The sequence below is a fragment of the Poeciliopsis prolifica genome, unplaced genomic scaffold, assembly GCF_027474105.1.
Source record: "Poeciliopsis prolifica strain line A6 unplaced genomic scaffold, Auburn_PproV2 SCAFFOLD003, whole genome shotgun sequence".
NCBI lineage: Eukaryota > Metazoa > Chordata > Actinopteri > Cyprinodontiformes > Poeciliidae > Poeciliopsis > Poeciliopsis prolifica.
The window spans coordinates 19,139,510-19,152,500 of NW_026562378.1; the positions used below are offsets into that span (position 1 = coordinate 19,139,510).

The 12,991-nt window shown below is 36.3% G+C and overlaps 1 protein-coding gene across 2 annotated transcripts in view; it reads left to right on the forward strand.

Annotated features, from left to right (window-relative positions):
- LOC129357494 (guanine nucleotide-binding protein G(s) subunit alpha-like) overlaps window positions 1-12,991 on the forward strand; it is a 32,352-nt gene that overhangs the window by 3,422 nt on the left and 15,939 nt on the right. For both annotated transcript variants that reach the window (XM_055026688.1, XM_055026689.1), the window contains 3 exons: window positions 3,183-3,237; window positions 3,354-3,473; window positions 7,518-7,615. In XM_055026688.1, the coding sequence (XP_054882663.1) occupies window positions 3,183-3,237; window positions 3,354-3,473; window positions 7,518-7,615 (273 nt within the window). The remainder of the gene's footprint in view (window positions 1-3,182; window positions 3,238-3,353; window positions 3,474-7,517; window positions 7,616-12,991) is intronic.

A 12,991-nucleotide genomic window follows, 5' to 3' on the forward strand; every position in this document is an offset into this window, starting at 1 on the left:
AAATTATAGGAAATTTGTTTGGCAGACAAGTGATTCTGTACTTTTTAGACTTACATTAGTCAATAATTATTCAGTAGATAATATTACTTAAGGTGTGTTATGTTTTATCTAATGTAGGAATCATTTAGTTTACACATAAATAATCAAAATTTCAAAGTGTTTTTTGACTCAACACTTCTGATCAAATCAACTATTGATAAAATTAAATCAGTTTCTAACAGAAGGCGTAGCTGAAGTATTTGGATCAGTATCCATATGATCCCTTCTCAGTTTAAATATTAATAACCTCTGTTTATTAAGACAATATCTTAAACTATAAATGCACCAGTAAACTGACCGGTGAGCTTGAGGCCTGCTGTACAGCTTTTCAACTTAAAGGATTTTGACTGGTGACCAGATGGGTGGAAAGTCAAAAATACAATCTTTATCTGATCAGTAAACGCGCCATAACTAAGTACTACTAGCAACACATCAGAACAAGACTCAATGTTAGCACACAATATGATGCTAATGATGACAATAATCATGATTTACACAGCAGGGAGGGTTATAAATTTATGATATAAATCTAAAAACAAAACAAAGAAACCAGAGACAAGAAACTGGTTAATTAGTGCATCTCTGTGTTGAACCAACTTTAGAATTTTTTTTGTTTAGGACAGAATTTGGAGTAAGTTGTTGCCTTCTTTTAAACTACAGGTTCTACATTTTCTGGACAATTTGTCTGTGTATGTGTGTGTTTTATTTTTTTTCTTTAAAATAAAGCTGGAAGGAAAACGGCTTAATTACATTTTTTAGGATTTTTAACTTCATAGATGAAACATTTATTTAGTCTGTTTCATGTTTTCATTGATACATATTCTCCTGGGTGCTGAACAGCCATCCTTGTCTTGTGAATTTCCTAAAACAGTTTTTTTTCCTAGAAATGGTTTCTTTTGGGGGGTGGAAGCATCATCATGTGGTTGTTTTCAGGTCACGTTGAAGCCAGATATCCTGGTGTAATGACAACACTGACCCTCCGAGTTGGGTCAATTTTAATGCCCATTTCATGCATTGTTTTTGCCAGTGGGTTAGGGCAACATTAGAGGTTAGTTTTATTATTTAAAAATAATCAAAAGAATAACACAAACAAACAGACTTTCCAAAAGTAAAGGCAAATTTTAATAGAAACTAAGATGTTGAAACTTCTACAAATTGTCTTTGTGGTCTGATTTGAATTTGGAAGAAATTATCAGGAAGCACATAAGGAACACTTTTCAACATGTGAAAGGAAACAGTGGTGCAATGATAACAATATTAACAGAATGAATAGGAAGCCTTTCAAACTGACTATGTGGGAGGATTTACAAAGAAAATAAAAAAGTGAAACTCCCATATACTGTCTGGTAAACCTACAAAAGGTGGAATGCAGTAGTCACCGACTTAAATCAGACAAAATGCATTCAAGCAATGAGAAATATGCCACATAAAAATATGTAGGCTGCTGTATCAAATAAACTTAAAATGTTAGACATATACCATGCTTTAAACTCTTAATTATGTACATGTTAGAAAAACAAATGGGTAATTAAATGTATTTCAACAGCAATTTATCCATTATCATTTAAAAATTAAGGAAACATATTGTTCATAATTCATCATTCAGTTATAATTAGAAAATTTAAAAAGCAATATCTTGCTAAAAACTGAACCAAAAATGTTATTTTGTCTGCTATTTTTCCTGTGCATTATTAATTTAGCTCTTGAAGATACATTTTGTGAAAAGGTTCAAGTGCATATGCTTGTTCGTTCTGAATTTATTACCACAATATACAGAATACAGATAATGTATTGTGGAAAAAAAATTCCTCTCAATGTTGCTGCTGTCATTTCTTCAAATCTGCTAATAGATATCTTGGGTTTTTACTTTGGATTAAATCAGATGTTAGAGAGCACAGCTTATTCCAAAGATCTTGTGCTTTATGATTAGAGTATTTTTCAGCTATCAATTTCTAACATGAGTTCTGAAACAATGTTTCTAGTACGATTTATTAATATTTAACTAAATGTAGATAATAAAAATCTACTTTACCCTGAATACTATTTGCACAAATTCTTCATCATGGTTTAGTGTTTGAACTGAACATGAAGTGTAATTTTTGAAAAGTATATGACATCATCACGCACCTTGTTGCTAAATTAGACACTACATGTTAACCCATTAATAACAGATTTATGTTATTGGTGATGAACACTCTTTCTTTAAACTCTGAAAATGTACAAAAGTTATTGCTAGATGTTATCTTTCATATTGTTTTATGCATTTAATAATGGAGAAAAAAAGAATTTTCAGATTCTGTTATTGATCAGAATAACTAACACACTTGAAAATCCTTATTTCTTACTTTACAATAGTCAAACCTCAAACAAAACTAAAACACTTATCTCTTTGGAAATATTGTACATGGTGGCATTTCGAGACAAAATCAAAACTCACAGTCGTCATATATTACATAAAGTCACTGTTTGTTTAGTAATATATTAAACTGACTTTTTGGGCCCACTTGGTGTTTATAATTTTAAAAGCAGTTAAAACCACCTTAAAAGATGTAGTAATATTCTCCTCAAATGTCCCCCTTCAATCTGTTTGTGTGTGTGTGTGTGTGTGTGTGTGTGTGTGTGTGTGTGTGTGTGTGTGTGTGTGTGTGTGTGTGTGTTTTTCTTCTAATAAATGTGGCTGTCAAAATTAAGGCCAAGTTCTGCTATTCTCATTTTATGTCAGCAAACACAAAATTCAGGGGTTGCTCTTGCTCAGCAAAATAAGTGTCTGTGCGTCTGGGGCAGCCATAACACTGATGTCAGGTATAATTTACCTCCAGGCTGGTGAGGAGATCCAGCAGAACTTTATATTATGCAGCACATTCACACTGAATCCTGCTGGCAGTAATATAAAAAGAAGCCAAACATCATTTTACAGTTTGTTGGGGAAAATTTTTTCTTTCAAGCTGCTGGTTTTGTAGAAAACAATATTGTGTAACACTTAAATTTTCATATTTTAAGGTGATGAAGTTTTATTACCATGTAATAAAAAGGCCAGTTGTCTTAATAATCTGACTAACCTTTTGAACACGCAGAGTTCTTTGTGTGTGATGCTTTCATAGAAACATACCTAAAAGCTCAAATGTATTCTTTGTTCGGCACAGAGAGAAAAAACAGAAAATTCATGATATCAAAAACAACATAAAAGAAGCTATAGAGGTAAGAAATGACTCTTTTTCTGTGTGAGATTCACATGGATCATTTGTAATGTGTGTGTTGTATCACAGTGTAAAGCAGCTCTGATTTCCTGCCTTTCTTCTGCTCTCTCCGTCCAGACCATCGTGGCTGCCATGAACACACTCACGCCTCCGTGCCAGTTAGCGTGTCCTGCAAACCAGTCCTGGGTCAATTACGTCCTGAGCCTAGTAAACCAGAAGGACTTTGATTTTCCTTCCGTAAGTTGGTAAACTTTCTAAAATGGCATATTGTCAAATGGCAGTCTTTATAGGGCTACCTGATGAAACTGTTTTCTCATTTATTAGATTTTGTTTTGTTAAATTAAGCAAAAACATTTGACACAGATTTACTAAAGTAAAGATACAGATTTATTTTGTTTTTGCATTTTTGTCAGGTTTAAATATTTCAAAATGAACTCATTTTGATGTCAGATAATCTGAAGAAAAAAATAGTTAAAATCTGCAAATACTTTGGTTCACCTTCTAGTAATGCTTATAAATGCCTTCCTTAATAGTTTATATTCCAAATATATGTTTAATATTCATTCATAAGCACAGTGGAAACCTTTTGATGCTAATAAAGAAGCTAATATTGAAAGTTTTTCTTATTTCTGCTCTTTGGGACACAGCCAATCAATGACAAGGAAAATGAATTGCCTGCCTTGCAAACGCCAAACACTACCCTGTCAAGTAGCATTGTGTCTTTTTATTTCAGCTTCCCCAACCGGCATTTTAAACCACAGTTCTGCCATGTTGATGGCACAACTTGTTCCATATATAACAAAATGCACATTTGGCATGTTCATTTGGTAGCCAAATGAATTATGTCATGTCTGGAATGAAATGTTTATAAATTACCTCAATCAACTTGTTTCTGCTTTTTCTACCCTCACAACTATTTATGATATTGGAGCAGCCATCAGAGGCTGAAGAGACTGAAGCTAGAACCTGAAAGCGCTACCATGTGACGATTAAAATTGTTCTGCCAGCTTGAGATACACAATGAGGGGAAAAAAGAGCAGGGCAGAGCTAGTCCATAATTGTGGCGTCTGGTATCTATATAGATGATATGAGGACAAGTACCTCTTAAAAAGCACTAAAAACACATCTGCGGCTGAATGCTTACAGCTGAAAAGTTAGTAGCTTTCCGAGACCTCACTCCGGGCGTAAAATGTCAAAATTGTAGTAGGGCTATTTCTAATACAATAAGATGCTTTCAGGTGACAATTTATAACTGTAATGTTACTTAAACGTTATTTTTCACAAACAAAGTTTTAATGTATGCAAGATATTAACATATAGAAACAAAGTCTAGAGTATCAGGTCTTCACTGCTGAATTCTGCAGGTGTTCTGCCTGGTCGTGCTGTAGGTAAACGTCTCACACCTTTTGTTTGTGTGGTGCTTCAGTAATTAGCAGGTTTGCTTCCACATGGGAGGCTTTAAGCTGAATGAGCCTCTCACCTGAGAGATCCGAGCCGCTGATTATCTCTAATAAACTTAAATATGTCCAGAGGGACGGAGGTTACAGAGACACAAGGACTCTGAGGAACTTACCTGAGGAGCCCTCAGCTTTCAGGTTCCACTGTTGAGCCACGTGTTCACTTTCTCGTTGGTAAATGTAAGCTTTCATTCATTCACAAAACATATCTTCACTCCTGGATAACTACCAAAGAATTAAATATCTATTGCAGGTAAAACAGAACAAGTGACAATAGTAAATGGTAAAACTGACACATAGCTGTATCGCTGTTTTTTTTTATGAGGTTTATTTTAATGTCTTCCTTGTATTTTTTATTATTTTTCCAAGCATGTCTGCTTCACCTTTAAGCGACTGGCTTCTTTCTCGTATATTTTTGTCATTTACAGCTGAGCTTCCGGCGAAGAGTGAGCGTGTTTGTACGTAAGCAAAAGGAAGTTTCCTGATATTGCCTCTGTTACGTCATGGCAAATTTATTATGTTTGCCTGTCTCACCCTGACTCTCCCCTCTGCCGTTTGTCAGTTGGTCAGCAGACCTTTGCTGTGGACCAGCAGAGTGATGATTGGAAGGAGGACTAGAACTAGAAGTGTTTTTCTTTTGTTATTATTTTAGCACTGATGATCATAGCAGGTATAAAGATGATCAATCTGCTAACGTTGTTGGATTTCTGTCAGTGGTATTAATGATCAAAATGACTTTGTGGCCGTTGAGGGAAGAGAATGAAACTCTGATAGTTCCTCCACCTCCTTCTCATCTGTAAAGTCCTCTTCCCGTTCTCTCTTGCTTGGCCAGAGGGCATTCTGAAAACCAGTTAAACTGGTTGGCTCTGCCTTCAGCAGGGGTGGAAGAGAGGAGAGCCTGCAGCACTGTAGCTCTTTCACATATTTGTAATCCTCCTTTAAATTTTCTTGGAAGCTTTCAGTCCAATCAAAAATCTTGATAGTTAATGTACTCAGCTGCAGGAATTTGATATCGTTTCTCTGGTAAATTCAAAAAAACATGCTATGCGTTCATAAATTTACCTTGAGGAGATGATGTATATTTTGGACAGATAATTACTCATTTTCTTCTTGGCTCTGGCTCCTTCCCTGCATACAAAATAATGCAATCACAGATTTAAATGCTTCTGGAAATTATCAGGAAGAGAAACAGCACAGACAGGTCTTGCACATGTGTGTACAGTCAAAACTCTGACATGGTACATTTTGTACAGCAACAAAGTCAGTAAGCTTTCAGTTGGTTGTAAGAAATATAGAGGGTCAATTAAAAAAAACACAGATTCTTGACAAAGATAACTACTTTAAGAGTATTTCAAACGCTTCCTTACCACTTAGGGACTGTTAAATCTGAATTAATGCTCTCTTTTTAATTTTTTTGATACTCAAGCTTTATAATAATTTTTATTTCACTGGAAGAAAGAAAAACGTTATCTGCTAGCATCACTGCTTCAAGTACAACAATTAAAAATAAATCCTGAATTGTAGGACGTGTGTCCAGAATTTAAGGAAAGTATTTACAAACTTTAATCTGACTTTTTGTTGTTGCTTTTGGAGTAATAATTCTTCCTCTCAGTGTCCTTTCAGCCTCTGTGGGTACAGGACTCGTTTTGCTGTGCTTAATGATGATGACACACACTGACCAGCCCCCACCTGCATCTTCACATTATCTTTGCTTCTGGGGTCGATTCACAAATTTAACTCAAAAACCTGTTTGTCTACAAGAGACACAGCCTTTATCTTTTCTGCGTAGTATAATGGCTGGACATTTCAGTTATGTTTATAGGTTCATCTAATTGATTGAGCGAATGAACATGGCGCCTTCAGGCATCTGGCAATTGAACAAGAACTGGACATGTGGAGGTCCACAGTTCACTCTCTGAACTGATCAGACAGCAATAAAGAAATGGTTAGGTTTTTGTATGCAATGTACGTAAATATCTGGTTTCAGTTGTATGTTGAGGTCTTCAGAAAGTCAAATCATCTCTATGGTTTCACATATCCATAACCTTTAGAACAAATAGAATGACAAATTATTATTTTAAGCTTGTCAATTTCTCTTTTTACTTTATTTAAATTCTGCTATGAGATGCTGTTCATTCTCTGTTGCTTAGCAGAGTATACTGATTAACTGAATGGCTCATAATAGCTTATTTTTGCTTGACTGACCAACAGCAGATTGTAGAGATAGGCCTCTGTAGTGACAGCCAAGCCTTTTGTCAGTACAAAGCTCCCCGATTCTTCATGAACCCGGTGAACCGCTCTGTTTCCTGCCGCTGCCAGAGCTGGCTCATCTGCTGCTCCTCTCCGAGCCGACCTTAAAATCCAAAGTTAGCTAGGGAGTGTATCTTGCCTCCTGCCATCTGTCCATAAACTCTTCCAACTATAAAGGAGCTGACGAGAAATACAGTTATAAGCATGGGACTCATAAACTACATAAAGCAGCCCTGTGCAAATGCGTTTTATTGTAAACCTTGCACTTATTTTCTCAGCTGGGTTACATTTGACCATTCATAGATTAATGTAGTTTTTTTCTACCTAAACCCAAACTTGTCCTATTTCCACATAAGACAACAAATAATGTCTTCAAATCAGTAATTATTGGTACTTTTTCAAAATTTCAGTAAATTCATTGCAATCATTTTCTTAATAGTTGCAACCGTTATTGTTTGGGATGTAATCTCAGGTTGTCACCTCCTGTTTTAGTTGCTGAGAACTGTATTTACTCAGATACTTTACACATACAAGTCAAAAGTCTTTTGTCTCAGACCCATATTTGTGCTTTCAGGAGTTTTATGACCGCACAAAGACTCTCTGGCATGATGAAGGTGTGCGGGCATGCTGGGAAAGATCCAACGAATATCAGCTCATCGACTGCGCCCAGTAGTAAGTCCTTTTTTATTTTTCCCTTCTCCTGCAAACCTTTGCTGCTGTTAATGGACACAACTGCATCTTCAATGATACATTTTGTGGACCATTTCCTAAATCTACAAGGAATGATTGCATGTAAATTTAAATGTTGCTATACTACCTACACATAGCAAGGTAATTAAAGGAATTTGTGTTTTTTATTATTTCCCTATGTTTCAGTAATGCTTCTCTGTAAAGAAAATGGATGTACGGGTTGATAAGCAGACGTCAGTATGTGTATCACAACTAGAAAAAATCTTTTCCGCCAATGTCACACAGCTTTTGGTGGAGGCAGTGTGATGGTGTGATGCTTCATCTCTTTGGGTTGAGAATTTTCATCACTGAAGGCAAATTAGGTGCAGAGAAATATTGGGTTGAGCTTCCATACCTCCGTTGTTGATGACAGACCTTCATCCTCCAAGATGTTGATGCTTGCATCCACAGAGCATGCTTTATCAGGGTTTACCGCCAGAATTTGGGAATGTAGAGGGTGGAATGGCCTGCCTGCAGTCCTGACCTCACCCCCATTGAACATTTATGGGATTAGCTCGGGTGTGCTCTTCACACCCGAGCCAGCACAGCAACATTGGCTGACTTGGCTACAAATGCAGGTTGAGAAATGGGATTCTATCAGACAGTAGTGTGTGACCAAGCTTGTGACCAGCTTCAGGTGGAAGTGGTAGGCTGTTTTTGTTGTGCAAGATTCTCCAGCAAATAAGTCGTATTTTCGTCCTTTTGTCAGCCATTGGAATAAAAGATACGAAACAAGTCAACAGCAGAATGAGCTATTGTGGATTTTAGAAATCCTCAACTGTTTTGCTAAGGCCAAATTGAACCAACTCTTATGCTTATGCTCAAATTGTTTATGCTCAGACAGAATTTTTTTTTTTTGACCAATGTTCTAATTTAAAAAAAAAAGTATTTTTAGCTATTTTTTTGGGCATAAAATACTGTAATTCCATCATGTATAACCTGAATATATTTTTTACTTTTTATTTACTGCAAAAAGTAATTTCAATTTACAAAGGTAATAAACATTTCTTGTAATCCTACAGAGGTATAATTAGGTCAAAACAACTCTTAATGAGCATATAAATAGCCATTCATTTCTAACATTAAATGGAAATGGATTCTTAATGACTTTAAAAGCAGCACTTCTCTCTGTAGTGACACTGAAAGAAGCATTGAACCTACTATGACAGAAGTGTGTTGCTGGATCATAGTTTCCCTCTTTTGAGCCGTCTCTGATTCTTTAGATTTCTGTTGTATTGCTGCTGTTTTTTTACATGCTGCCTTTGTACATTATTTGTGGTATATTATTGCAGGGAAATGGCTTTGATGCGGCTCGTCTGTTTGTGTTAATTAACAGATTGCTAAACTCATCTTAGATGGCTGATGTAAAACAACAAAGATTGGTGGCTGATCCCATTTGATTTGTACTTGCTGTTGGAATTTAATGTGTTTTATCCATGCATTGTAAATTTGCTTGCTGGGTCACATCTTCTGCAGATCCTTCTAAAAATGTTTCTCATGGGCCCACGATCATGGGATTTTTGTGAATTTAGCAATTCACAAAAATCTGTGAATAGGCGACTTTTTGTTCCTTTGGTCATGTTTCTTCAACTTGTATCAGGAAGAGGGGTGTTTGATACCTGCCTTGGTAATATTGGCTCATAATCTGCTATAAAAGAAAATGTATTGTATGAGTCTAGTAAATTGTATCAGCGGGTCACAAAGTGTTGTTTTTGTTTTAAGGAGAAGTGTCATATTCCCGTAGAGTTAATTTTCTCAAACAAGAATCAGAATTATAAAAATAAAGACACCAATAAAAAGTTTTGAAAATCTTATTTCATTTAATTTAATTAGCTGTGCAATTGGATACTTTTGATCTTACTGTTAAGTTTACCAAAATACATAATTATGCGGAAAAATAAAATGATAAACCACCGTATATGAGTGGGAAATAACAGAAAATGTGGGTACATATTGGTACAGGAGTGAACAAACCTGGACTGAGCAACTTATGTGACTATAAACAATGGAGCTGAATGAAATAAGTTAAAATTGACATAAATTAAGTTAGCTTGTGGGTTTTTTTTAAAAGTTTTTGAATACGTCTTTCTTGTTTGAAAGCATTTTCAACTTTCTCACTGCTGTGTGCTACATTGCACTTCTTTGCTGGCAAACAAGTTACATTTTTCTTTCATGTGGCTGACAAGTTCATGCTGCATGGTTTCAGGTTGTTGACAATAAGACTGGCATCATACGAGCGTGTTGTATAACCTGAACTTTTTGTTTGAAATGATGAAGCGCAGTAGCATGTGTGCAGAGAAGAGTTTGAAAAATGTTCTTGTTTTCTGCTAGTGTCTGTGTGACTGTGGCATAAGTTTAAAGAACACTGTTATTTTGGTGATTGATGCATTGTACTTCTTTATTTGAGTTGGTTTAGTCTGAGATGCCAACTCTCAGAGTCATATTGACATTGTGTAAAACAGAGTGAGAAGCCTGGTTAGGTGAAGACTTCAACAGCACCCAAAATACTGGGGTAACAAACTTTATTAGCAAAGCAATGCATTTTAGCTTGTTGCCTTCATTAGAATTATGAAATAAAGAACCCTGAGTGGAAATTGTTATCAGTAACGTAATTTATAGTTAAATTAAATATTTTCTTTAAATTGTGGAGCCTTAACACCAGCTCTAATATCCAGTTCTTTTGAAAATTTTACTTAAGTAGCTGGAAGATGCATTGCTAGTTTGAGCCCGTGTAATTAATAAACCTTTATTATTTATTTTACATTGGCTGTTATACTTCTAAGTGAACTGACTGAACAAATTAAAGATGTTGATATACATGTTGGACCGAACTTGGGCAGGTATTGATATAGTCAAGTGTGTACTGGTGCTGAGTTATCACAGAAGTTTGTCATTTATTACATTCATGTCTGTTTAGCAAAAAGAATTGTTTTCAACCAATGCGGCTGTTTTTCTGTATCGGATCGGTATCTGTTGACTTCAGATATTTGCATCGGTATCAGAAGTGGAAAATAGTGACTCGCTGCATCCCAAGTGAAAAAGTCTGCTATGAGTCACACATGGAGGGAAAAAAAGTGGGTTGAGTCACATTAGCCTGTGTAAACATAGCATTAGACTTGGGGGGTTGGTGGGGAATCATTTTTTTGTGTCTGTCCCTGACATGTTGCATGCTACAGGTGTCTGTTGGTTTACTGTTTAATGGCCTTCAGAGATGTGATAGCTGAGAAAGTTTAGGGTAGTTGACAAGTGCAAAGGACTGAAAAGGAGGTCATAATCAGACTCTCCTCTCATGTCCTCTCTTCTCCTCATTCCTCCTCTTCTCTGCTCCTACTCTCTCCTCTCCTCGTTATGGATCAGATGCTGGGCTGGGTGGCCAGACCGGAAGTGCTCCCCTCCCCCCGCCGTATGCTTATGTAAACGGAGAAATGGAGAAAAAGAGAGGGAAGAGCTATTTTTAACCCAGGCAGGCTGCAGAAGGAGAAAGAATGAGCGAGTGTGTTAGGAGGGAGACAACTTCAGCATTATTGATGAAGGTTGTTAGCATTAAATGGAAATGTCAACCCTGAATCAGCACCGGACAAAGTCATCCCCCCACCCTCCTTTTTTTGATTATAAAAGGTGAATGACATCGCCCACTTTGTGCCATAATTAAAAATGGGGGGAAAAAAGGGAGAAGTTGAATGTGTTGTGATGCTTTTTCATCTGTGTGATGTAGAGGAAGTCACTGAAGCTTCCCTGCCTGCCTTTTTGCTCAGTCATCCTCCTGTGTGATCTTGTTGAATTTTTTTTTCTTTAGCAAGCTGTGTTGTATGGCATCATCTTGAATGGTGTTGTTGCAAGGATGGTGTTGCCTTTGATTTCACGAGGAGGTGTTGAGTTCAGTTGCTGTCGGTGTAGGCAGTTCACATCCAAGGTCCAAAGAGCGTGACAAGACTGAGGCATGGGTTTGTTTCAACTCTGAAACAAGGCCTGATTGGAAGTTAATCTTTGACCAAAACAGACTCTGTGCTTTTACTCAATAAAGTCCATGTCTTCTTGTGTAAAAAGATTTACAAAAAAATTTTTTTTAGCTTTCAGAAAATATGAACAAGGCAGATAAATATCCTTTGCATTGCCTTTAGAAAATTAGAGTATTCCTCGTCATAAGATTTAAAAAAGCCCCAGCACATATTAGAATTTTTTTAACTTGTTGGAATAAAAAAGCAAGTCATAATGATGTTTCTCCTCGTGAGCATGATTCGCTGGTTGGCAGATTTAGTTAACTTGAGATGGTGCCAGACGTGCCGCCTCTGTTTCCAGTCAAACCTGACTGCACGTCTCTTTTGTGCGATGTCATCAATCTTTCTCGTTCATTTCTGTCTGACTGCTTCATAGCCAAATTCTGAGCTGTTCTTTATAAATGAGAATAAAGGGAAGACATTTGTGGCTGAAGTGAGATACAAACAAAGGAAATAAATGCTAGCACATGGGGGCCTGAAGGAGCTTTTGAAAAGCAAGCGCATCATGGGATGCTGCTGACCTGCCGCAGACAGGAGATATATTTGGAGCGCCAGACAAAACTGCACAAAACATTGAGCCATTTTATTCTCTGGGAGAGTGTCACCATGTTCACCTGACGGGTTTTGAGAATGATTAGCATAAGACAAAAGGGATATGTCCCTATCTTTGGATTTGGCTTTTGCAGTATGCAAACACAGACCATTGCAAAAGTATTCAGACCCCTTTTTGGTATGAATGTGATTCATTGACACTGACACAAAGTACTTTTAAAAACTAACAAGGTGAAAATAAGATGTGGTTTTCAAAGATTTTTGCAAATTTTCAAAACGGTGACATTCATCTATAATTTTTGTAGGATCAGAGTAAACTCTGATCCCCTTAAATAAAATTCAGAGTAGGATTGGGCATTTGTTGCATTACCATTTATTGTTTTGATTTATTGTTGTCACATTAATCCATAGCAACCAATGCCTTCAGAAGTATCCAAATTAGTAAATATAGTCCACATGTCTGTAGTATCAGTGCAAATATATCTGCACAGTGAATATTTTTTAGAGAACTTTAGTCAAAATGTTGAAGTAGAAACACTTTAATATGGTTACATATGTTATAGAAAATACTTCTGAAAATGTTGGTGCATAATGGGATTGCACTTTAAATATGGGGGACAAATAAAAATGGATAAATTTACAACAACTAGTGCAGCCTCTGAAGCCCAATTTGTGCATGCCTTTGATTTTTATGACTCTTGTGACACTTGATCATTAAAAATGCATACTGCACATGCACATGTGCAGTTATATAGAGACATCAATTAAT